Source organism: Gracilinanus agilis, chromosome 5 (assembly GCF_016433145.1).
Source record: "Gracilinanus agilis isolate LMUSP501 chromosome 5, AgileGrace, whole genome shotgun sequence".
Lineage (NCBI taxonomy): Eukaryota > Metazoa > Chordata > Mammalia > Didelphimorphia > Didelphidae > Gracilinanus > Gracilinanus agilis.
In genome coordinates this window covers 254,177,902-254,205,604 of record NC_058134.1, presented here as the reverse complement: position 1 = coordinate 254,205,604, position 27,703 = coordinate 254,177,902, and the positions used below count along the sequence as shown (strand labels likewise).

At 36.6% G+C, this 27,703-nt stretch overlaps 1 protein-coding gene across 1 annotated transcript in view; it reads left to right on the top strand.

Moving 5' to 3' along the window:
- OTOGL (otogelin like) overlaps window positions 1–27,703 on the top strand; it is a 220,029-nt gene that overhangs the window by 73,458 nt on the left and 118,868 nt on the right. Inside the window, exons 24-25 of the mRNA XM_044679180.1 lie at window positions 7,962–8,069; window positions 9,147–9,285. Of these exons, the coding sequence (XP_044535115.1) occupies window positions 7,962–8,069; window positions 9,147–9,285 (247 nt within the window). The remainder of the gene's footprint in view (window positions 1–7,961; window positions 8,070–9,146; window positions 9,286–27,703) is intronic.

Below are 27,703 nucleotides of genomic sequence, written 5' to 3'. Positions count from 1 at the left end.
CTTTCTTTCTTTCTTTCTTTCTTTCTTTCTTTCTTTCTTTCTTTCTTTCTTTCTTTCTTTCTTTCTTTCTTTCTTTCTTTCTTTCTTTCTCTTTTGTCTTAGGCTTAATACTGCATATTAGTTCCAAGGCAGAAAAGTGATAAAAGCTAGGCATTGGGGATTAAGTGACTTGCCTAGGTTCACAGAGGTAAGTTTCTAAGGTTAAATTTGAACCCAATACCTCCTGTCTCTAGGCTTAGCTCTCAATCCACTGAGTCAGCTACCTGCCCAGCCATTTATTATTTCTTAAAAGGAACAGTTTTACTGATGGTTTTTTTTTATAACACTGTGATTAAATGAACAAACACATATTGATCACCACATTCCTGGCACCTTAGATAGAGCTATAGAGACAAAAATGAAATAGTCCTTGATTTTTAGGAATCCTGAGCTTCCTTTCCTTTGGCATTCCAATGGAACTATGACCTCATCTATGTGGATATTATGACTGAAATCACAACTCATCTATCCCTTCATTTCTGCTTGTCACATCTAAGAAAAGCCTTTAAACCAAATGAATCAATAACCACTTCTCTGCAGAAGTTAAGTAACATGCAGTTGTAGTGGACCCAGTCAGTAGTGTTTTCATAAGATCACAGAACAAGAGCTAGAATCTCTACGGGCCATATAGTCCAGCTCTCATTCTATTGATGAGGAATCTGAAGTATGGAGGGGTTAAATGACTTGACCATATTTCCATAGCTAGTAAGTGTTAGGGCTGGGAATGGACTCAAACTCTAGCACTATTCCCTGGAACACACTGGTGTTATGATTTCCTTTCATGTCCAGAAGTTCCAGCATAGGATGAAGAAAGGAGATGGTAGGAATGGCTAAGGATTAGCAGGCTTTGAGCAGCTGAAGGTTATGGGGATTAGAGTAGAGGGCATAATCTTGAATTGGCTGATGATAGTCATCAAGACTGTGATCTGAGGAAGGTAAGATCACAATAGAGGTGATGGATGGGGAGAACAAAAGAGAGGTGGAGATATCAAAGTCATAATGAGGCTATTGTTCGGTTCAGTCATTTTTCAGTCTTGTTCTACTCTCTGTGATCCTTATGGGATTTTCTTGGCAAAGATACTGGAGTGGTTTGCCATTTTCTTTTCTGGATCATTTTACAAATGAGAAAACTGAGGCAAACAGGGCTAAGTGAATTGCCCAAGGTCACATAGCTGGTATGGGCAATCTAATTTGAACTCAGGTCCTCCTGACTTTAGGCACAGCCACCTAGTTGAGAACAAAGAGCATCATCTATGTAAAGTGTATTGCAAGCCTTGAATTATTTTATAAATCCTAATGATTACTTAGTAAAGCAAGTGATAAGATTAGATAATGAAGAGATTACTTGCAGCTGTCAAGTTTGGGAAAGGCATCATAGAACCCTTTTTTTTCAGTAAAGATATTTTATTTTACTAATTACATGTAATAACAATTTTCCACCTACATGGAAATATTTTGTCATTCAAAGTGTGCTTTAAAGAATGGACTAGTTGTAAATAAATGGAGGTGAGAAAGCAGGATGTAAGGGCAGCATTTTCTTTCAATAAACTTTTGGAGGAATGGCCTGGGAAGTTAACCTCTCTCTCTATATATATTTTTTTACCCTTGTACTTTGGTGCATTGTCTCATAGGTGGAAGATTGGTAAGGGTGGGCAATGGGGGTCAAGTGACTTGCCCAGGGTCACACAGCTGGGAAGTGGCTGAGGCCAGGTTTGAACCTAGGATCTCCTGTCTCTAACTCCACTGAGCTACCCAGCTGCCCCCTAACCTCTATATTTTTTAACATTATTTTATTTTTTTTATATTTATCTTTATTTTGTTTATTATGTTTTAACATTTTTAATATTATTTCCATATGTTCTGAGTTCCGAACAGCTGAATACAACTTTTTGGAAAATAATCTACCCTTAAATTGAGGACAGCCTTTAGTTTATTGAAAAAAGGTCTCAGATTTGGTAAGAAAGAGGTCATTTGTTAACCTAGATCCATTTGGTGACTCTATAGAAACATGTGTCAGAGGGGGTCACTCTCCACCACCCCAAGGCCATTTCTCTCATCACCTGTCCCTCTGTCCAGCAGCCCAATGGGAGTGCTACCTCCCTCCCCTGTCTGGGTAAAGGGGGGTGGCTCACATGTGACCATGAGTTTTGCTGTTTGGGCACTCAAGACTCTAAAAGGCTTGCCATCACTAGTCTAGATTCTTGTTGCATTGCTTTCAGAAAACATTCTTAGGAAAAGATCTGAAAGTTATTCTCATTAGACTGCCAAAGGACTCAATTCAGCTTTATTTCTTCCAGTAGGATTTTCATTTTAACTTGGACCTGTTATATTAAAAGCATGAAGCTCCTAAATTAGAATTTCTAGGATTAGTTAGCAGATAGTGAGATTACTTTAATCTTTTGTCTCACTAAAACCACGTCATGGAGTCAACAAAGTTTTGTATTTGGAATCAGGACCTGGGTTCAAATCCTAATAGCAATTGGTGTGACAATCTTTCTGGGCCTCAGTTTCCTCACTTTTAAAATGAGGGTTTTGGATAAAATTACCTTTTAGGTCCTTTCCAGATCCCATTCTGAACTACATATATCTTTTCCTAATTAGACCTTAGTAATATGTAGGAAGCCATGCTGAAAAGATATTGTAGAGAAAGAAAAGTAAGGAGAAAAGGAGTCAGCTATGGATTATTCTGATACTTTGAAAATAAGAGAGAAGAGAAACAAAGGAAAAGAGCTCAATTAGTAGAATCCAGAATTATTTTTTTCATCATGGTAGAGATAGGGTGCTTGATCAAAGGTAGGGTGGAAATTACTACCTGAAGAGGAAGGTCAGGAGTCAAGAAGAAACTGATATATAGGATACAACCTTCTTTTAGGACTGGATTCTCTACTTGGCTCTTGGGTTCAATGGTGCTGAAAGGGGTTGTTCACATTTCATGCAGGGATAACAAGTTATTGATTGTTTATTAACGCATTAGCACCTCAACATCTGTGATTACAAATTGTGACTCCAGCAACTGAGCTGGAGGAGAACTAAATCTCCCCTTCCTTATATCTTTTCTCTATTTAAATATTTGCCATCTCCAGCAAATCAACCAGGGATTTTTTGGACAACATTCACTTTATAAACAACCAACAAATTAATATTCTTTCATGAGATCTAGGCCTGCCACTCAGGGGTCCTCATGATGTCCTAATGCACTCACCCCTAAATTTATGGTGATACAATATTATAAACAGACATCAACTTATGCAGTCCTCATTGCTTACCACTCATTTAGGTGCTTGTAAAGATATTTTTCAAACCAAAAACAACACAAAAAAGTGAAAAAAAAAAGTTTTTTTTTTTTTTCCCCATCAGAGGGAAAGCCCAGTCTCTATAATACTCTGAGAACATGTGGAGCTCTCTCTAAGTAAGTAGGGAACCTGGGGTAGACTAGAAGTTACACTTTTATCTTTAGGTGAGAAACCAGACCATCCTGTCTTGGTGCTTAGGTGTGTAGATGCATGAGATCTGTTCATATTCTCCTTCTCAAATAAGGGGCTTCTTTGCCCTGAGCTACCTTGGGTATTCAGTGCTACAATAAACCAGCACATGGCTCAGAATTTATGGGGTGCTATTCCTTTCCACTTCTTTTCTAGACATAAGCTTAAGTTCTCTGGATTTCTGCAACACAGAGTTTTAAATTTCCCTAAGGGAGCCTTGAAACACATAGAGTATTCCAAATGGATATTCCAAGTCATTCATCACTAGGATGGGGGCAACGTTAAAAGAAATCAGATAAATTCACTGAGGCTTCAGAAAGATGTTATATAGCCCCAAAGAAATGAAGTATTTGGGGGATTGGCTATTCAGGGTTTTGAGGATATCAGTTATGCCTTATGGCTAAAGTCTATAAGCAAAGCAGATAAATTATTTCATATTAAGATAAATAGGTTTACTCAAAAAGTGAAAAAAAGTGAAAAAACAACAACAAATATGGATGAGCTCCTATAGTTTTCTCTAAGCTAAGCACAAGTATTCTAAGAGTGCAATATCCTTACTACTCGTGTTAGCCATAGTACATATAACGGACATGGTCTTATAATAGACATTAGGACCTAGGCATTCAAGAAAACAAAAGTTATTTTTTAAAAAGTGTTATGGACTCATCAGGATACTAAAGATGGAAAACAAACACAGAAAAATGACTCTTCCAGTTCTAGAAACAATATTTTGGAACTGATTCTTGTATGTCTGAATCATAAAAAGATGTATAATACTAATTTTTGTTGTTGTTTGGTCTCTTCAGACTAAAACCAATTTGGGATTTTCTTGAAAAGGTAATGGCAGCATGGCTTACCATTCTCTTTTTCTAGTTCATTTTACAGAAAAGGAAACTGAGGCAAATAGTTAATTGACTTGCCCAGGATCACACAGGTAGTAAGTGTCTGAGGTCAGATTTGAGCAGATGATGACGAATCATTTGGAATCCAGATCCAATACTTGATCCAATGTACCATCTAGCAGCCCTAATACTAGCTGAAACTTACATAATTTCTATAGTTACATTTATATAATACCTTTCATATTTCATCACATCAGTTCTTCACATCCATCCTATGAAGAGGTATCATGGACATTTTGATTGCCCTAATTTTTTAAACTCTTACCTTCCATCTTAGAATCAGTACTTTTTATCGGTCCCACTCTTCTGCCCAAAGTTACACAGCTATGAAGTCTCTGAGGTCAGATTTGAACCCAGGACCTCATGACTCTAGGCCTGGTTCTCAATACTCTGAGCCATCTAGCTGCCCCAACTCTATTATTATTATTTTTTTACAGATGAAGAAACTGAGGATCAGAGATATTAAATTGTTGGCCCATTGTTATCTTGTTAATAAGTATTAGAAGTAGGATTTGGATGACTTCTGATCTTAGAATCGCTTTTTCCTACTGTACCACACAATATATAAATATTTGATGATATTAATACGACCTCTTTCAAATTTGCAATGAATAAAGTAAGCTTCTGTTAATTTACTTTAATTCATCTACTAAATTAACTAAACGTGACTTTGCTCATAATATTTGACCAAGCTAAAGTAGCTTTCCATTTCTTCTAACTTAGAGTTTAAGGAAAATGAGCTAAGATAAGAAAATGCCAAGATATGCATAAAGTACAGGGGGATTTTTTTTTCTGATATAAACCCAGCAATTTAGTTAAGAAAAATCTGATAGGTTTTGACAATAAAATTCCATATACTTTTAGCGCTAAGAATGGCAAGAGGTGCCCATCTTTATCATTCAAATTTCCATTTCCAGTTATTAGACAAAGGAAAATTCAAATGCATTTTAATGTAGATGAAAGTCAGGCACAGTAGATTAAATGCTGAGTGTAAGGGGGCTACAGGGCTATTGTTCACAAGGTTGTTAATTTAGTTGAAAGACAGCTTTTGAATTGAAAGCCATAATATCTAGGGTTTTAAAGGCAGTAGAATATAACTCCTTATGTACTAATCTTTGATGACAGCATGCTGGCATGAGAATGTGTTTTTTTTCTAGCCATAATTTACTTTAGAATTTGGAGGAAAAGTGTTGCTAGTAAAGGATTAGAATTTTCAAAATATAAAAACATCTTGATTTAAAGAGAACACAGTTTTATAATCTCATATAGAGTCCTTTCTTTGGCTCTCTCCCACCACCAACTCTTACTTGAATTTTCAGGTTAGGTCCACATAGTGCTGCTGCTACCTTCAGTCCTAAGGGTAACCTGTAGGCACTTGCTCCTAAAACTATGACTTCTAACGCCCTACCAGTGTGCTTCTCATTACTAGTCAGCCAGATGTAGAATGAAACACGTATTTTGGGACATGGCCATTATGAGATTATATATATATTTTATGGGAGTTTTGGTTTTCTGCTTTTCTTTTTGCTTCCCCCACTCCCAGTGGTGGGGAGAAGGTGGGAGAGAAAAAAGTACATGCTTTGTTATTTGAAAGAAAATTATTTTCACCATAAAATATCTGATAATTGTCATTCAGCCTCTGTTTAAAGACCTACAACTGAGGGAGCACCTACCACTTCCCAACACAATCTCTTTTGCTTTTGGATGGTTCTTAATTTTTAGAAAATTTCTCCTGACAATAATCTAAATTTTTACCCTTAGTAATTTCCATTTGCTCTCAGTTCTGGCCTCTGGGGACAAAGAGAATGTGTCTCATTATACTTCTTTATTACAATCCTTCGAATATTTGAGCACAGCATTCCTGTCCCACCTGAATCTCCCCTTCTCTGGACTACATATCTAATTCCTTCGACTGATTCTCCTGTAACAGGGACTCAAAGTTCTCCTCTTGGATACCTGCTAGCCTATCAGTGTTCTTAAACTCTTAGTTCCAATTTCAAGCCAGATGAAATGTAAGACTAATTACTTTTGGTACCATTTCAGTAGCAAAACTTTCCCATTAGCTGATTTCTCTTCAATTAAAATGTCTTTCTGATTTTCAGTTTGAATTAGCATCAACTCTGATGGATAAGGTTGAATCCTTTTATTGCTGCCAAATGGAAATATTAATTTTATTAGTTGGAGGTGTCGAGCAAAGCTTTAGGGGAAATATGAGATAATCATGGATTCTTTGTCGACTTGTATTTCAAAGAGCATAAATTTAGAAATGCAAGGGCCTTGATTATTTAGTTCAGCTTTTTCATTCTACTGATAAGCAAACAAGTTCAGAAATGTTAAATAAAAAGTCACTCTTGGGGGTAGCTAGCTGCATTGGAAGTCAGGCCTAAAGATGGGAGGTCCTGGGTTCAAATCTGAGATCAGACACTTTCTATCTGTGTGTCCATGGACGGGTCACTTAACCCCCATTGCCTAGCCCTTACCTCTTTTCTGCTATAGAACCAGTACACAATTCTAAGGTTTAGGGTGAGGTTTTCTAAAAGAAGTTGCACTCAAATATTCAAATGAATTTGTAATTTTAGAGATGAGCAAGTTTCCTCTATCGATTCAGACTGCAATTTTGGCAACCCATCCATGGCTGCCCGTGCTGCACAACTCTTGTCCATGTTTTCCTAAAATTTTGCCACATTATTCGGAAACCCTTCCTTCCTTTCTACCAACATAACAAGGACACCAGTGGAGCACAATGTTTGTCCACCTGTCATTCCTTGCTCTTGCCATATGTCTAGCTCACTTCTCTTTCTGTCATCTGAAGTGGCAAAAAGGAAAGTCTCTCTGACATCTGCATTCCTCGATAACCTCAGCATATAAGTTGGAAATACGAGAACTGAGATTCAACCTCAAACCCTGAAATTTAGACTTTTTAATACTATATCCTGTTTCTCACTTCATTTCATGAGACACAGGATTTTTAACATGAGAAATGCAAATATTTCTCATGTATTTCTTACGTTTTGGGATGTTTAAGAGCTTTATTAACTTATATTGCTTTTATGTAGTCATAGTGCTTCAAAAAACCTTTTTTTAGAGCCAGCAATTGGGAATAGACTTTCCTTTAGTGAGAATGTTCACAAGATGATAGATTTAGAGCACTCAGAACATTTAGAGGTTATCCCTTCCAACTTCCTCATTTTATAGATGAGGAAACTGAGACCTAGAGGCATAGTGAAATACAATCACTTGCTCAAGGTCACAAATATTTGGACTCATATTCTAAATTCCAGTTCTTTTTCCACAATACCATTTTTGCTCTCCTTCCCAAGAGTCTGAGTTTTGATGACCAGCAATAACAGTGTCAGTATTTTGTAGTATCATCACACACCTACATACAGATACATATACAAGGTCAAGATAATATATTATGTTGTTAATATTGAATAAGTTATTACTGAAAAAGGATAAGATATTCTGTTGGCTATTCCTTTGTGCACTTCATTTAAATGAGTTTTCGCTAACTATATTTTATTTCCTTATTTTGAAGCATGGCAGAACACAAAGGAAAATGTTATGTTCCTGAGAGCTGTCCGTGCCTCTGGAAGGACTGGGAATACCTTTCAGGAGAAGTGATTTCTACCCCTTGTTATACCTGGTAATGAATTTCAATGATTTCACTGTGGTTTGCTTAAACATTTCTGCCGACAGCATTCTCCGGCTGATAGTTATTGAATCCGGCTGCTGTCTTCACGTCCATCAAAAGAGAAGCTAGCATGCCTGGGGTCCCTTCTGAAAACCTACTGATCAAGTGAAAATGGAAGGTTCTGGGAAATGGCAAGGAAATCACTGTATTATTCTTCTACTTATTGGTTTAGCCTATGATAAAATGATGAACAGTTACAAATCCAGATGTTGTTGGGAAAAAAGCAGCAACGTTACCAGTAACTATCATGGTTGATAGCAAAAGAACAACATAAATTCCTTGCCAAGTATTCTATTTTTTAAAAAAGGGAAAAGTTAGTGACATAATTTAAAGAGAATATTATTTTTCTAAAGTAGAACAATGGGACAGCTAGTTGGCTCAGTGGATAGAGGGCCAGTCCTGGAGTTTGGACATTCTGGGTTCAACTCTGGCCTCATATACTTCCTAGCTGTGTGACACTGGGCAAGTCATTTAACCCCATTTACCTAGCCTGTGCTGTTCTATTTCAGAATTCATACTAAGACAAAAGGGGAGGATTTTTTTTTAATGTCTGCCATTCGAGACCAGTAGAATCTGGATCCATATTACAACATATCTTTTGTTAGAGTGTAAGCTTAGCTCAGTTTATAGTGTCTCATTACCAGGTGAGACATTCAGTGGATGGTTGGGAAACATTTGTTAGCTATAATATCTCCTGATTTTCAGTTGTGATTGGCTCTTGTGGAGGAAGTTCCTGTATTAATGAAACCATGGATACTTTAAGCTTTGAAGAAATATGAAGTATCTTCTGGCTATTAGTCCTGTGTTCAATTTCTGGTTCCATCACTTACTTTATTTGTGACAAGGACATCATCTCAAAATTTAATTCTGACTTTTATTAACTCATCTGTCCAATAAACACAGTAACTATTAAAATGGGAGGGGTTTAAAAATTAGACTTTGACTTAAACCACTAATGTTTATACCGATTTGAAGAACTAACAATGAGAAAGTTTTTTTAGAAGGTCAATAACTTCGTTGCTCTCATAGTGTTTGTCGGCGAGGGATGTTCAATTGCACTTACTACCCGTGTCCCGCAGTATGCACAATTTATGGGGACCGTCATTACCATTCTTTTGATGGCCTGGAATTTGACTATGTCAGTGATTGTCAAGCTTTCCTAGTCAAGGTAGGTGAATAATCATACTTCTGTGTTTATATTTATGCTAAGAACCTATTCTAAGGAATGAGAATTCTTGGTCCACAGACAGTCTAAATATTTGAACAAAGCCTACAGAAAGAGGAGGCAGTTGTGAGTCAATTTCCCAGATAAATCTTTATATATATTTATTTTTCTAATTTAAGAATAAGTAGAAAAAGGGATAAATTTTTCTTGAGTTGACATGGTTTAAAGCATAAAATAAACGTTTTTCTTTTTTTGATAAAAAAGTATCTGAGATACATATTTCTTTATAATTAGGACAGTATAGCACAAGACAGTGATAGGGGCAAACTTTTTAAAGAGGGGGCCAAAGGAAAGGAAATGCTCATCTGTTAGTCTGTTTCTCAGGCAACTCTTTCGAAGTTTCATTGTATTGTATTCCTCAGATTAGGAATGATGGCACAGCCAGATAGAACATTTCAGGGGGCCACATCTGGCCCGCAGGCCATAGTTTGCCCATCACTGGCACAAGTGATAGAGAGCTGGCTTTGGAACTGAGAAGACCTGAGTTCTTTTCCCACCTCTAATGCCTCTGGGCATCACTTGATGTTCTGGGCAATTTTTCAATACTATAAATTGAAGAGATAGTGCCAACCTGCATTTGGTAGAGAGAGCTTTTTTATTTGGGAGTTTCCTATGCCAGTAAAATCACAGGTCCAATCTGTATTTGTATCATAATTTGTATATCTATAGCTTAAATTATAGATCTAGTTTGTATATATGTACATATATATAAATATAGATTTATATGTATATAGTTAGGGTCATATATACATACATATTGTATATGTCTTAGATTTAATTGACTTAGGGAACTTCCATAGAGGAAACCCCTACGTAATTAATTTCTGTATCCTTGAACTACAATTCCCAGCACCCTACTTCCCTACATCAGCATGCAATGTGAACAGGAAAGTGGGGTGCTGGGAATTGTAGTTCAAAGGTAAAGAAATGAATTAAACCCCTCCTCCCCATTGCTAACATAGATCTTATTTTTCTAAAGAATTACTTAGGATACTGAGACATTAAGCCACTTTTACAGGGGCCCCAGTATCAATATGTGTTCTAACATGTGGTAGGAACTAAAACCATGCTCTTCTTGATGCCATCTATTTGGTATGGCAGGGTGTCTCTCAAACTATAATATAGCAGTACTTTTTGTTTTGGGGTCTTAAACTTGGGTGTGTGAATAATACAAGTATATAAGCATGGGGGGATAGAATGTTGGGATTTAGAGTTAAGAAGACCTGACTTCAAATTCTACTTCTCACACTTGATAGTTGTGTGGCAATGGGCAAGTCATTTAGTTTCTTTGAACCTGTTTCTTCATCTGTAAAATGGACATAATATCTATTATGCCCATTTAAAAAAGTTATTGTGAAGCTCAAATGTGATAATGTATATGAATTATTTTGTAATCCTTAAAAGATTCTATTATAATTATTACTAGTATTAAAATATTAACTCTTATAAAATATAAAACTATAAAATAGTCCCTATTTTAAGGCTAAAAACCCAGGAGGACATCTTTTATGAACTATGGAAACCATTTATTGGGGAGAGGGGCCAAAGCCATGATTTCATCAGTTATGGTTACTCTCTTCACTGCTGAAGATTGGCAAGTTGTCTAGAACTTAGTCTCCATGTTAAAAACATAATTCTAGAAATGTGAATCTTTTAAGTATTTGGATGGCACAGTAGGTAGAAAACTTGGCCTAAAGTCGAGAAGACTTGAGCTCAATGTGAGCCACAGATACTAGCTGTGTAGCCCTGGGCAATTCACCAAACCTCTATCTGACTTAATTTCTTCAACTGTAAAATAGAAATGATAATAGCGTCTACCTCATAGGGTTGTTGTGAGCATAATCTGAGATAATATTTATAAGGGGCTTTGCAAATCTCAAAATGCTGTATAAATGCTAGTTATTATATTGTTGAAATGCCAGTATCGGTCATTAGTAAACAGCGCAGATAGTTTGAACTGTACTACCATGAATCTGATGAAATGCTATGTAGTTCCTGAAAGAGAAATCCTGTTGAATTACTGAAATCGCTGCATTTTATTGACATCTTTGGCTTCAATAATTTAGTTTAAAAATGGAAAATCTGTGCCTGGAGAAAGTGATGAAAGCATCAGTACAATAAGTACCTAACCTCTAGCAACATAACCATGTAATGAACTTGCAGATAAATGAAAACTTTTGAGACTGTTGTTCTTTGTGTTAGTAAAGAACTTTTTAAAAACTCTATTTTATGTGTATCATCAGATAAATATGCTAATTTTCTCATTTGAAAATGATTGCAATTAACTGAAAAGTGATCATTAAAGCCTGCAACCTCTCACTCTTTTAATAAAGCTCATGTGCTAAGGCTCTCCTTCAACCAACCGGATTTTTTTTGGTGCTTTATTGTGAGTGATTTTGAATTTCTTGTAAAATGAGCCACTGTGAATGGTGGAGTTCTAAAGTTCAAGAAGTTATTTGGCAGCCACATAATGGAGCAAGATGGCAAGTTGCCTGTAGCTTTTCATCCAGTGAATAACAGGACCCAGGTGATGAAAGTACACCCTGTGAGTATTTGTATAATCAGAACAAGCCTTGTTTTAGCAAAGAGAGGTGCAATATTAGAATGCTGAGTCTTCTTTCAAGGCCTAGCTAGACCTTAAATCTAGAGCAGATAAAATCTTGAAATTTCATGGTTCCATTGGAACTCCTCCCTGAGGGATAACTAAGGGCTTCCTTCTTGCCAGATCAGACCTTTTCTCCATCCTGGTCCTCCTTGACCTCCCTGTGGAAATCCCTTGACCTCCTGTGGTACTTGACCCTACTGACTACTCACTCCTTGAAATTGTATCTTTCCTCTTCCTCAGAGATATTTGGTAAGATGGTTGGTAGTAAGTAGTCAGAGGGAGGACAGAAGAGATGGTTTGGAGAAAGCACTGTGGGGAAGTATAGGAGACAGATGAGAAGAATTGGCAAACCACAGTCAAGGTCTGCCCTGAGGAGGTGAAAATCTGCTTGAGTTTGTGATTTTTTTAGCAGCCCTAGAGCAGAACAAATAGAGTAATCAGATGTTAGTCGTTACCTAGACATGTATTTTCCCAGGTTGGAAATAGAGAAGATCCAGAGGCCTGGATATTATTAGTTGTTAGACTTCAGAGTCAAGGCTGGTTTTGGAGAGGTAAATGGAGTTAGACTATATTCCACTTACACCAAATATATGCATACGTGCATATGTATATAAATGGATTTTTAAAATTTTTTCCCATATTAGGATATGAATTCCTTGAAGGTGAGGATTATGTTTTTGTCTTTCTTCACATCCTAAGCATGGCAACTGGTACAGAGTAAGCCCTATAATAAATGTTTGCTAACAGACCAAGTGACTGAGTAAGGGAAATGGACTAGGAAAATAGTTATGGGTTATGGGTCTAACATTACAAGGAGAGATGAATAACAAGTTTAATTAGAGTGTGATAATGGAAGGTTTAGGAGGATGAGATATTGTAATAGAACATCAAAATTCTAATTCAGGCAGGGAATATAATTGTGATAGATATTTAGGTGTAAGATATGACAATATCGCAATTGAAGTGGGAGTTGGAGAAGGGAGTTTTTAGAGTTGAGGATATTGGGGAATTTTATGGTCAAATTGTCAAAGGGATGGTCAACATGAATATTGATATCCATGAGGATGAGGGAAGTGGTAGGATGCAAAGGAAGGCTATGAGTCTGATAATAATATAATTGTAAAAGTAGGAAAGATGACCTGCAGCTGGATAGATGAGAGAAAGCTGAGCACTGAACTTCATTACCCCAAAAGAAGAAAGGCCATTGAAGAAATGTGGTGGAGGAATGGTTTGGAAGAGAGGGTGGGGGAGAAAGGAGCATATTCACCTCTCTTCCTAACTCTGTTAGTCAGGAGGAAGAGAAAGAATTGGAAGGATGAGGCATCCTCAAGGAAGAACCAGATTTCCTTTAAATTAAAGATGTGGAGGTAATGAATATTTATTTATATGCAACTTTAGGCTTGCAAAGTACTTTACAAAGATTATCTCATTTTATACTCAAAACAACCCTTGGCCTCTTTGCTACTATTTCTTCCGTTTTATAGGTGAGGTGAATGAGGTGGGAAGAGGTTAAGTGTCTTGCCTAGGGTCACATAACTAGTAATTTAAGAGGCAGAATTCAAACTCGGAGACTGTACATTTTAGCCATTTAGCTCTTTTGATGATGTCAGAAGTTTTGAAAAATTGAGGATGTCAAAGTACATAATAGGACAGGTTAGGACTTGGATGAATCAGGACAGAGTATGATCGGTGGTATACAGATATAGGGAAAATGGGTGAGGGTTCACGAGTTGGCAACCTTGGCATGTTACTTTACATCTAAATTAGTTAGACTGGACAAGAAAGAGTGGGGAATATCCACTGCCATTGAATGAACAAATGGAACTTGAATGCAGATTGAAATATACCATTCTTCACTTTATTTCCTCCATGAATTTTTCTCTAGTGTAAGCAATATGTCTCTTGTTTCACAACATGATAGACAGAGAAATAGGTATTATGCAATAATATATGTACAACCTATATAATTACCTGCCTTCTTGAGGAGGGGGAATAGTGGAAAGGAGAGGAAAAAAAAGAATGAGGTACAGATTTTTGAACATAGCTAATGTGAGAATTTGTTTCTCTTGGATAAGCATATTTATAATAATTTATTACATATTTATAAAAAATCATATGTATTATTTTATTATGTCATATATTTTATTATGTTTTATATAAATACAAATAAATATGTATGCTTTAACCTAAAAAAAAAAGAAATATGGGAGGACCAGTAGATGGATGTGGCATATTGTTTCAGTCTAGTACTTAGAAAATTTATCTGTCCCAGATATGTAAATAAAACTTGGAACACTGACATTTTAGTATGTTCCTTCACAAAATTATTTCCCAGATGTCTTTTTGTCAGTGATTGAGGGAGCTGGACTTCTGGGAAACTGAGAAGGATTTTTTCCTGTAGTTGCTTCCCAAGGGGCCCTTTGGTCTATGATTACAGATGAAGAAATTAAGTATGTAGTTTTATTGATTTAATTCTTTAGAATTTTATTTTTTTCTGAAGAATGGTACTTGAGAAAAAAGTACCACTCCCTATAGAAACATTATACTTTCTTATAAAAAGGCATAATATTTATTTCCCCAAATTAAAATTAAAATTTGTATGGTGGAAAGACACTGGCTTTTACTTATTTTTTATCCTTATACTTCCCAGAGCCAGGTTTGTATATGTGATAGGTACTTAATAACTATTTTTGGTTAAATCATTTCATGCAATCATGTCATAAATGAACCAACAGACAATTTTTAATTGACTACTATTTGTAAGGACTGGACAAGAGAATGACAAACTACCCCAGTATCTGCCAAGGAAACCCCAAATGGAGTCACGAAGCATTGGACACAATTGAAAATGACTCCACAACAATGACAATAAAATTCATCCGGGTTTGTGCTAAGCACTAGGAAAACAGTGACAATAGAAACAATTGAGAGGCTCTGGTGTTTATTGAGTGGAGTGATGTGATGGGTAGTCACTTCTGTACTTTGAGAAAATCACTTTGGTGGATTGATTAGGGATGGGAGAGATTTGAAGTAGGAAGAACAAATTGATCAGTCAACAAGTATTAACACCCAATATATTTCAACTCCTACTCAAATCATCAATGCATCTTAGATCTAGTCTCCCATAGAGAGAGACTGAAGGAAGGAAAAAGGGGTTGGGGATGATCTGTGCCAGAGACTGGACGTAATTAATAAGCTTGGAAAGAGAAGATGGGGAGGCAGAAGAAAGACATGGTCCAAGCTGAGACAAAGGTTGATAAAAAGAAAACTGGGATAAGGCGAGGTCAAAGTCAGGAGTTCTTAGGCAAACTAATTTATTCAGAGGGAGGATGCAGTAAACTTAGTTTGAAAGTGGAAGTGTCAAAGGTGAGGAAAGTCTGTTTAGAGTAATTTTATAGAAGTAATGTGAAGGGATTATGAAGCATAAAATGGGCTATCGGGGTGCATTATTCTTATCATTGTCCTTCCTCTTTGTCTTCTTCCTCCCATTCCCCCTCTCACCCTTCTCCCCAAAACTGGAAACTACCTAGTGGAATAGGCTAGGAATTGGATAAATTTACATGACTAGCCATGTCAAGTGTGATGTTACTGATAGCTCTACAGAGAGCCCAGAAGGATCTAGAATGTAGTCTTTTTAAGTACATTGAGTAGCTTTAAGTACAACTGTAATTGGATGTGGGGCTCTTTGTGAGGATATTGGTAGGTAAGTGTAGGTAGACTATTTCTTCCTGGGCTCATGCAATATATGAAATTACTTAGGAATAAACATCCCTAAAAATTGATCAATTAGGGCAATTTTGTTCTAAAACAAATCCTGATTTAGGACAGAGTTGGTTAGAGCCAAGAAGATGTGAGTTCAAATTTGTCTCAGATACTACCTTTGTAACCTTGGACAAATCACTTAATCTCTATCTGCCTCAGTTTCCTCAGCTATAAAATAGGATAGCAGGTGCACCTACCTCTTCCAGGAATGTTGCAAAGCTAAAATGATATATTTTTTGCAAAGTGCTTAGCACAGTGCCTGGCACCTAGTGGGTGCCTAATTAATACTTGTTCCCTTCCTCTTGAAGGAGTTGATATATTCTAACGGTACCTCATGAACCAGTGAGGCTGGTAGCTAGTAATTTAGGAACTCAAGAATCTATCAAAAGTCTCCTTGAGGGGCATGTAGGTAGCTCAGTGGATAGAGATGGGAAGTCCTGGGTTCAAATTTAGCCTCAGATACTTCCTAGCTGTGTGACCCTGGGCAAGTCACTTAACATCCATTGTCTAGCCCTTCCCTCTCTTTTTGTAACAAATGCTTAGCACTGATTCTAAGACAGAAGGTAAGGGTTAAAAAAAGTCTCCTCGAGCTTTTCTAAGTCTTCAATGAGCAGTTTTGAGAAGCTCTAACAAGATCCTAAAATGAGATAACTGAGGATTAGAAGCTGTCATTTGCCCAAGTCACCCCATTGCAAATGCCAGAGGTGAGATTTGAACCCACATCTTTCTGACTCCAGAACTGGTATTGTAGAGATATTTATTTTCATGTATAAATTGAACAAGATGGTGTCTGAATTCCTTTGCAGCTCTTCAGCTCTGTGATTTTGAGTTAGGATGCCACTTTAATTTGTTCCTAATCTCTTCCTTGGCTATGTAAAAACCACACATACACAGATACACAAATAGAGGACAACAAGGGACATTGCATCCTTCAATGTGTTTGCAAACAGATCTCCTATCTATCTGGAGAAAATAATTCAAGGAGCTATTTGCATAAGTTTCCATCTTTGGTAGAATAGAAAGAGTTTCATGCTGAATCAGCTGCAACTGTATTCTTTATTGGTAATATGATTTCAACAGTGCCAATTCGCTATGCTAGCAAAAGCTGTCAGCTTCTCTTAATCCGGCTCCCTGCCTCCACTTTAATTTTCTACTGTATCCTTCTGTTCGAATGCTTGTTTCATGCTTAGTTTCCAAATGTAATAAGTTGCACCTGCCTGGATTGGAGGAAGCATGTCAAAGGAAGCATTTATTCTTCCTTTCAGTGAGTTATGAAATTTGGTTTCCCAATTCAGTCTATGAAATTAAATTCTGTTAGTATGTTCCATTTAATGAGAGACAAACGTGAAAAATATTAAAGATGATTCCAGAGATTTGTGCACTATTTTCAGTTCAACAAACAATGATTAAATGCCTATAATATGCAACAACATTCAGTCTTTCTTCATGCTATAGCTCAAGCACTACTTTCTATCGGAAGCCATTCTTGATCCCCTTCACTGCTAGGGTCCACCTTGTATTTATTTGTCTCATTTTTTTTTACTTATGCTTCTATATATCTTTCCTTCTTCAAAATGTAAGCTAGTAGGGATTTTTTCATTCATTATTCTTGGATCTGCACTGCCTGACTCATGCTGTGGTTCAGTCATTTTTCTTTTCTTTTTCTTTCTTTCTTTTTAAAAAAATTTAAACTCTTACTTTCTTTTCTAGTAACAATTCTAAGACTGAAGGGCAAGGGCTAGACAGTGGGAGTTAAGTGACTTGCTCAGAGTCACACAGCTAGGAAGTGTCTGAGGCCATATTTGAACCCAGGACCTCTGGATGCCAGTCCTGGTGCTCTATTCACTGTGCTAACTAGCTGCTCCTATTACCAAGTTTTTTAATGCCACAAACTTGCATTCAACAAAACTAAACTACAGAAACTTATTTGTCCTAATCAGGGGACCCTCTTCAAAAAGGGACAGAAAATATGCTTAGCTGAGTACTTTGTTTGAATCTTTCCTTTGCCTCCTTTTTTTGCTCCTTAGATTATTTTTATCCATCTTGAGGTCCCAGTGACTGTCTCATTTTTTTTACTTTCTTTTGTTCTCTCTCTCTCTCTCTCTCTCTCTCTCTCTCTCTCTCTCTCTCTCTGTCTCTGTCTTCCATCCAAGTCTGTGATTTCATCTGTGCTGATTCCATCATCGTTGTGGTTTTCTGGACCAGAGCTCTTTTTGACCACCACTTCTTTATGTGACTAATGTGCAAATCACGTATTGTGTAGCCCTTGCTCTTCTGTCTTTGAGTTGATATTAAGACAGAAAGGTAAGAGTTGGTTTTTTTTATGAAAACAAAACCTAAAACAAGATGTTAAATATAATATATAGTTTTGTGCTTTATTATTATTTTTATTCTGAACTTTACAAACATGAAATAAAACAAACATTTCCAGAGACATTGTCAAACACAGAAGAGGACTCAACATGTACCTGTGAATCGCTAAGATATAAATCTTCTTACATTTTAAAGTACATAACAAATTCAAGATGTAACATTTAAAGCTGTGCTGCTTGTATGTTATTTCTTCTGGCCTTTCCATTCACTTCTCTTTTTTGGACAAGAGGGAGATCAATCCTACCCCTCCTCTCTTTCTTACTACTCATTAGAAAAAAAAGGAAAACAAAAAAGGCTTAGAGCAAATAAGCATGGCCAAACAAAACAAACCCCAACACTGATCACATCCAAAAGTATTCTTTCTGCATATTGAGCCCATCACTGCTCTTTCAGGACATAGGTAGCTTGCTTCATCATTGGTCCCTGGAATTATGTTTGATGACTGCATTTCTTTTTTTTTTCTGTTTCTTTTTTTTTTGTTTAAACTTTTACCTTCCATCTTAGAATCATTGCTATGTATTAGTTCCCAAGCAGAAGAATGATAAGGGCTAGGAAATGGGGGTTAAGTGACTTGCTAAGGTTCACAAAGCTTGAAAATGTCTGAGGCCAGATTTGAACCTATGACCTACTGAATCTCAAGGCAAGGCTCTTTATCCACTGACCCACTAGCTGTCCTTAAAAGTTGTATTTCTTTACAGTGTCATTGTTATTAGGAAATTATCCTCTTGTTTCTGTCCATTTCATTCTCTTTCAGTTCATATCAGTCTCAGTTTTCCTCTAAAACTATCCCTTTATAATTTCTTTCAATAGCATTTTTCATAATCACATACAATAATTTATTCAACCATTCCCTAGTTGATATGGTAACAATTTTTATTTCCATTTCATTGCCACCATGAAAAAAGCTACTATAAATCTTTCATCTATTTTTATGAAGACTTTTTTCTTTTTTTCTTTGATTTCTTTAGAAGTATAAAGCTACTAGTGATAGTGCTGGGTCAAAGGAGATAGGTATAGTTTAGTGACTCTTGGACTATGGAACAAGTCATAATTCTGGCACAGTAATGGGTCTTTTCCCCACAACCCTTCCAAAATGTATCATTTTCTTTTATTACTGTCCTTGCCCATCTGATAGGTATGAGTTAGAACATCATGGTTACCTTAATTTACATTTCCCTGATTATTAGTCATATGGATCATTTTTTAAACATGGTTGTTGATTGCCTGGATTCCTTCTTTTGAAATCTTCATGTTCATTTGACTATTTTATTCATTAGTAAAATGACTCATTCTTATAAGTTTGAATGAGTTCCTCACATATCTTGGATTTGAGAAATTTGCTACAAAGATTTTTTTTTCTCCTCAGGACCTTTTTCCATTCTAATTTTAAATATATTAGTTTAGTTTATGCAAAAAAAAAACCTTTAAAATTTTTAAACAATCAATATTTTAGCTTATGTGATATTTTCTATCTTTTGTTTAGACTTGAACTCTTCCCCCTTTCACAGTTGTGACCAGTAGTTTCCTGCATTATTATTTCTCGAAAACCTGATTTTTAATTACGGAGAGTAAGAAGCAGTGTGACATTTCTTCTCAGGACAATTCGGCCAAACAACATATGGCAAATCAAAAATATTGTTTTTGGCCATGCAGAACGATAATGATTTCATACCAGAGATAAATTCAACATAACAAATGCAACATGTTTTTTCTGAGTCTTGAAATTTAATCAGGCTGCCTAGTCAATTTCTTACTGCTTGGATCTTTTCTGTTTTGATTTTTCTCCAATCGTAATTTGTTGTCTGGTTGCTTTAGCAGTCGTTTTTTCCCATGGCAAAAAACCTTCACTTTTTTTCTGGTCATGCTATGGGATCATCAGTATTTCTTTTGAAAATATGTTGGGATTGTTGCCAGTCCCTTTCTTTTTACTTTGTACTTCTTAGATACTGGAATCCATTTTGTGAATACTAGAAGCTTCTTTATTTATTTCTCTCTTGTCAACCATTTCTCTTTCCTCCTCCACATTACAGGTTCTAGATACTCTCACAACATCATTTTAAATAACCTGACACTTTTCCTGCAGAACATCTAGTCATCAAATTATAGGCAGAATCTTATAGTATTATAACTGGCATAGGAGGCCTCTTTTTTGTAGGTGTGTAGATTGGTTTATTAATGTCCTTTTTAAAATTGTTTTTGAAATTGGGATTTATATCTTTTGTTTTTATTTTACTTTCATTCCCAAATCAATTCTCCCCTCGTGTCTCCATAGAGAACTTGACTTTGTAGAAAAGGAAAGTTAATAAGTGGCTCTACTATAGAGAGCCAGCTCTATATTTCTGGGGGTTCAAAGTGGCGTTTAGTGGAGTCAGATGGAATGAGAACAGTCAGATTAAATGCTTAGTTCATAACTGCTCCAACTCCATGGAGTCTTGAGTTTAATATATACCCGTTTCACACAAAGAGCACAGAGAAAGAATCATAGCTGTGAAGGGGTTACAAATTATATAAAACCCATTAAAGTCTAAAAAGTAGAGAGATAGGTACAGGGTCAAAGGCCAAATCCCAACCACCAATTAGTAGGAGGTTAATTCTGGGAGCAGAAATATATTTCATAGAGATCCTAAACAAATTGAGTCCTTGATTTTCAGGATTGCATCTGGTCAGATAAAGTCTTGTCTAGCTTTGTCTGTTTCCGGCCTTTATTGTCTAAGTAATATATTTTTTAGAGTTCAGGCTTCTTAATTATCAAGGAGAAAAATTGTTAACTCTGTACCTTCTGATTTGCTAGGAACTTAAAGCTTTTGAATAAGTCTATAATGTTTTTCCAATAAGAAAAGGTATGGATCATAAAAGGGATCAAAAGAGGAGTCTCAGATTTTTATCTATTTGAGACTGTTTCTCTTATTGGCCTTCCACACTCTATCAATACTTCATCTAATTCCAGCAGTTCCACCCAAAGACCTTCCCACCTCTGTAAAAAAGGAAGGGAAATTCATTCTCTCCTCTCTTCCTTTGTGGCCAATCTTTGTCGTATATAATTCAACAATATTCACATTCTTTTTGTTTTGGTTCTTTCCATTTACATGTTGTAGTCCTCAAGTTGATTGCTTTCCTGGTTTTGCTTACTTTGCTTTTCAACAGTTCGTATAAGTCTTTTCATAAGTTTTTGAATTCTTCATCTTACATCCATTTTTAAAAAGTATGGCACAATATGGGAAAAAATAGCTTTGGACATAAGAGTTAAACGATCTTGGTTCAAATCGTGATTGGTTTTTACTTTTTTGTGACCTTGGTTAAAGCATTCATTTCTATTAGTCTTAATTTCCTCATCTATAAAATAGTGGAGAAATGAGAAGATGGAGAAGATGACCTCAAAGATCCCTTTTAGGCCTACATTTGTGATCTTAATAATTTTCTGTATCTGATATTGGGGCAGTGCATGTCTTGCTGAGGCTGCTCATATGCCCATTAATAATTTCTCAGTTTCTCATTTTTTTAATTTTTAATTTTTCTTGAAATACCTTTAATCTCAAGAAGTTTCATTTCTTATACTAAGGCTTGCTTGACTTGTAGGAAAGTTAGGTGAAGAACTTAACTGACTCAAATGTTCATAATCAGATGAAATAATTCATGGAAAGTGCTCTAGGGCTCATTCAGAGAGCTTGGTAGATTTGCATATATTTTGCATACATTGCATAGATTTTGTGAGTTTAGAAGCATTTCATGGAAAATATTGAGAATGTAGCCTTTCTGACATCATAACCCTACTGGGCCCTGCTTTACTCACCATGGACTGCTCCTTGTCTTTGGAAGGGAGTTTCTCTTCCCTCTTGTCAAGCTCACATTTTAATTCTCTCATTCCCTCCTATTGCAGACTGACTTCTCTTTCAGGGATCAGAGCTTTGGGATCCAGTCATGTCTCTCTATTGCAAGGCTGCCAGTCGTGATTGGTAACAGAAACTGATATGAGCTTTATAGACAACATCTATTGCCATGAATTAACAGGGGGAATTCTTAAGGCTAAAGTGGGACTCTAGCACGAAATGTCATCATTACAACATTGCTGTTACCAGACACAATGATCTCCCAATTCTTCTCTCTTCAATTTGCATCAGTTCATATAGATCTTGCCATTTTTTTCTGAAACTACTCCCCTCGTTAATTCTTAGAACACAATAGTTCTCCATCACAATCATATGCCACAACTTTTTCAGCCATTCCCCAAATGATGAACATCCTCTCAATTTCCAATTCTTTGCTACTACAAAGAGGAAAGGCAAGAAGACCAGAGTTACTGGATCACAGAATAGATGGAAGGAATATGGTTTATGAACATTTCAAAAGGTGTGAAGAGTCCAGATTATGAAAGGCTTTGAACACCAGAGAATTTTTTATTTGATCCTGGAAGGAAATAGGGAGATGCTGGGATTTATTGAGTAAAGGAGTAATTTCATTAGACCTGTGCTTTAGGAAGATCATTTTGATAACTCAGTAGAGTATACAATCAAGCATGGAGACACTGGAACTGGACAGTCCAACCAGAACCCTGGAATAAGAGTCCAGACATGAGGTAATGAGGGCCTGTACCAGGGTAGTCATAGTTCCAGAGGAGAGAAAGGGACATGTAGGACAGATTTTTTTTTGCTGCTGTTCAGTGATCGCATATCGGGTTTTCTTGGCAAAGATACTTTAGTGGTTTGCCATTTTCTTCTTCAACTTATTTTACAGATGAGGGAACTGAGGCAACCAGGTCTAAGTGACAGATGAGGGAATTGAGGCAACCAGGTTTAAGTGACTTGCTTAAGGTCACATAGCTAGTAAGGCTTGATTCAAATTCAGGTCTTCCTGACTCCTGGCTCAGCACTATACCCATTGCACCACTGAGATGCAATGAAAGGTGTTATGCAAGGATATGCAAGTTGGCAAGTGATTGGATATGGGGGTGAGAGAGAGTCAGGAGTTGAGAATGATACCTAGTTATGAGCCTAGGAGAATGGTGGTACCCTCAACAATAATAAGGAAAGATTGGAAGGAAGGAATGGTTAGGGAAAGATAATTAATTTAATTTAAGGTATCTACATCTCCTTCTCTGACTACTTTATCTCTTTCACACGATTCTTTTTTTCTTTCTATCTTCAAGTTTACTAGCAGATATACTAGGAGACAGCTAAGTGGCTCAGTGGATAGAGAGTCAGACCTAGAGATGGGAGGTCCTGGGTTCAAATCTGTTCTTGATACTTCTTAGCTATGTGACCTTATGCAAGTCATTTAACCTCTATGGGGTTGTTTCCTGCTCTATATAATGATATGGCATAGGGGTTAGAATAGATGAGCTCTGAAGTCCTTTCCTGGAAAATTCTAGTGACAGAGCTGAGATTTTTATGGGCTAATCTGATATATATGGGGTCTCTGTATTCTATCTTTTGCTTCTTTTAATTCTATTTCTATAATCTCCAGCTTCCATATCCTTTTCCCTATTTCTATCATACTGCTATGTTTAGGCTATCATTATCTCTTCCAAGGACTAGTGCTTTTCAACTGGTCTTCTCCAATCTTCCTATTGCTCCAATCCATCCTACATCCCATAGCTGAATTAATCCACTAGCTCTATAACAACTCCAGACATTTTATTTCCTTGCCCCAAATCTTTCAATGATTCCTTCCTGTCAAAAGGTACAAACTTCTGAGCTTGATATTCAAGGCCCTTGACAACATGGCCTCATGACATGCTATTCCCTAACCATTTCCATTAATAAATCACCTTGATAAAGTGACAATCATATCACTCACTGGATTTTCTACCACTTTTGTTGCTGTTTGATGATGAAGTCATTTGAAGTCACATCATAGTTCAATGTGTATTCTTTAGTGCACTACCCAAACTTATACATCAGTTTTCCATTTCTCTGACTTTGCTCTTTCTATCTTTGCTCTGCCTTTAATGTCTTCTCAAAACTCTGATTGTCAAAGTCCTAACTGAAAATTGTGGACCCAAATTTGACTTCTGTTGGCAATAAGGAATACATCTTGAATCCCAAGTCTCAGTTCCTGGCAGAAATCACCCTAAGAAATGCCTTTAGAGAAAAAGAAGGGCCCAGACAGAAATGTAAATCATATGCCATAAATAAATTTCAGATTCTAACTTGGGTAATTAGGAGGATCAGCTAGTAGGGATATAGATTGGCCATGAAAAGTGATGAGAAAGAAGAGTGAAGAGGTATCATTTATCCAGGAAAGGGCCATTGAGTTAGACATGAGAAACCGGAAAGCATAGGGATAACTTGTGTAGCAGCCACCTAGGAAGGACAGACATTTTTTAGTGTTTCTTATTTGCCTACAATGTCCAATAAAAGCAAACACTGTCCTTTTAGGCTTCCATTTATGTATCACCTTCTTTATGAAAACTTCCCTTGTCTGGTCAATTTAAATTAAATGTTCCCTCCTCTGAACCCCTGTAGCACTTTCTAGGATTTATAGCCAGAAGGAACCAGACATCATTTTATCCAGTTTTCTCATTTTTATAGATGAAGAAACCAAAGACCATGGAAAATGTGTGCAGTCCATTGTTACACAGCAAAATAAGAATTTGAACTCAGGTTTTTGTCTCTTATCTAGGGTTTTTTCCACTATATTTCAGTGGAAATAGTACACAATAATATTTAATGTGTTTATGTTCCACAATTTACCATTCTCCACTCAACAAATATATAATTTCTTTACATTTTTCCTATTACTGTCAAAAGGTGCTGCTATGGGGGCAGCTGGGTAGCTCAGTGGAATGAGAGTCAGGCCTAGAGACGGGGAGGTCCTAGGTCCAAATCTGGCCTCAGACATTTCCCAGCTGTGTGACCCTGGGCAAGTCACTTGACCCCCATTGCCCACCCTTACCACTCTTCCACCAAAGAGCCAATACACAGAAGTTAAGGGTCTAAAAAAAAACATAAAAAAAAGGTGCTGCTATGAATATATTTGTATAGGCAGGGTTTTTCTTTCTTCTTTGATTATAAGTATAAAGTTAGAATTGCTGAATCAAAGAATGTTTAAAAAGTGAACCTTTTATCGTATACTTCCATTTTGCTTTCCAAAATAAGCATACTAATTCAGGGTTTTAGCAGCATGCCTGATTTGAAAGGTCCCACCAGCATGGAATTCTGATCAGATCAAAGGTACAAATAAGATTTAGAACTGAATCCTAGGAAAATGCCCCAGAATTAGATCAGGCACCAATATGGCCTAGCGACTTCTACCCTATTTTAGTTTGGAAACTACTGACTCTAAGCCTCATGCCTCCCAGTGCTTTTCTAAGTTCTGCCTATCTTCTCCCCCAATCCACCTTTAGAATCCCTTTCCCTTTATATAATTTCTCACATCTCACATCTCTGTTGAGCTCAGCCTCATACTACCTCAATCCTTATTCTCTTCTTCCTTATCTTTTGCTTCTACCCTCTTAGAGCACTTCCCTGTTGTTAACAAACTCATATTTTCATACTAGAAATCTAATTATATTATTCCATCTTTTAGTGTCTTCTAAATACCACATTTTTTAGTTTTCCAGGACTTGCATACTCCTCTGAAAGGACTAAGAGCTGTACTTAGTACACCTATTGAACTCTTACTTCTACCATCTACCTTCTACTATTACTCACCAACAACCTTTCCTTCTTTAAAGTTCACCACAACATCCTTTCTATGTCTTTGTTGCCCCTCATAGACTTTCAAGTTGCTCTCCTACCTCCCTCTAAAGTTCAGTAGCTGAATTGCTGTGACCCAATGCCACTATAATCCTTTCCTCTAAAACTCCTTCAGCTCCCATTTTCTCACTCTTCTCAATCCCCATATCTGTTCTCAAACAGTAGATAAACATGTTCTAAGCACTGGGGACAAATATAAAGACAAAAGACAATCCCTTATCTTGAGGAACACATGCTTTAATGCATAGTCAATCTTCAGGGTACCCACAGGAGGCTTCATATCTTAGATAGCCCTTCTTGCCCACTCAGTTGGCCCTATGGACAATGAGGTAGTATAAGTAGATAGAACACTGGAGCTATCTTTCAAATCTTTACTTAGACACTTATTGGTTGTGTGATCCCAAGCAATCACTTAAGCCCTGCGTTCATAAAACTAGAGAAGGAAATGGCAAACCATCCCAATATTTTTGCCAAGAAACCTCTGTGAACAGTTGGTCAATGGAGTTATGAAGAGTCAAACACGATTGAAAAACTAGACGACCTCTGAATTTTCTGCTCTAATAGAGATGAGTAATATATTTTTCATTCCTACCTTCTGAGTAATGTATCTCCTTCCAATTTTTAGTTCATTTTGTCTTCACTATCTTCTCCACGTAAGGATTGCTTCTTATTCCCAATTCACATTTTACAAATCTCATTGATTTGTACCTTTCTGTATGTCCCTTGGAGTCATTGCTAATAGTTATGAAATTTAGATCTTGAAGAAACCTCGCTTTATAAATGAGCAAACTGACACCCAGAGAGATGGCATAATTTATCCAAGATTAGACAGGTGGTAAACAGATGTGGGATTTGAATCCATGCCTCCTCTGACTCCCAATTCAATGCTATTTTCACTATCACTCCCATAACCACCTCATATTGATTGATTCATCACTGAAGAATTTAGAGCAATTTAAGTTCATATGATGATCCCATTGTCTTCACTGACAGGAAATTAAAAATGCAGATGTTTAGCTGTTCCAGACTCTCATTATGCAAATGAAACACTTAGAAATTAGTTTCTTGTCCCTTGCAATATTTCTGTTGCTGAGGCCCCTGCAGGAATTCTTGAATGACTGACAAACTCTGGAACTTAGATTCCTCTTGAGTGTTCCTTTAGGGTCTTTTTTAGTCCCTATCCTAGGCATTTAACTCTATAGCTAATAAAGAAACATTCCTATTTTTTTCAATTCTTTCAGTTTATGACTTGATTTATTTTTAAAGGCAAACAGTGATTTGTTCAGGATAACACAGTTAGAAGCTAGATTTGAACTCAGGTCTTCTTGCTTCCATGGTCAGTGTTGTCCATTGAGTCATTTAGCTGTGCCTAAGGCTGGGTGTATATGTGTATGTTTCAGAAAAATATTCCTGTCAAAATCATTTTCAGTTCTAGGGAAAAATAATTGTGCTTAATGATGGTTGTTCACAGATGTTGCCTAGCCATATTTATTATCGCTCCCAACGTCTGAGATTAATTTAAGACATATTAGAAGTGGACACTGAAGAGAGGTTATATTTAAAGGATATGACTTCATTTTAAGTTATCTGCCTAACATTCTATTATAGAAGAGATTACACTACGCCAAATGATAATAATAATAATAGCCAATGTTTATAAAGCACTTTTAATGCGTTATTCCATTTGAACCTTCCAACCATTCTATGAGGTGGGTGCTATTATCCCCATTTTATAGAAGAGGAAACTGAGGCATGGAGAAATGAGGTTATCTGTCCTGGTATCCACCCAGGTACTAAGCATCTGAGAAAGGAGTCAAGCTCTCAGATCTTTCTGACTCTACCAGTCTCTAAGCAATACAGCTTTCCATATCTTTGCTTTAATTTAAACATTAGCATGGATAAGGTTGAAGATCTTTGTAACAGACCT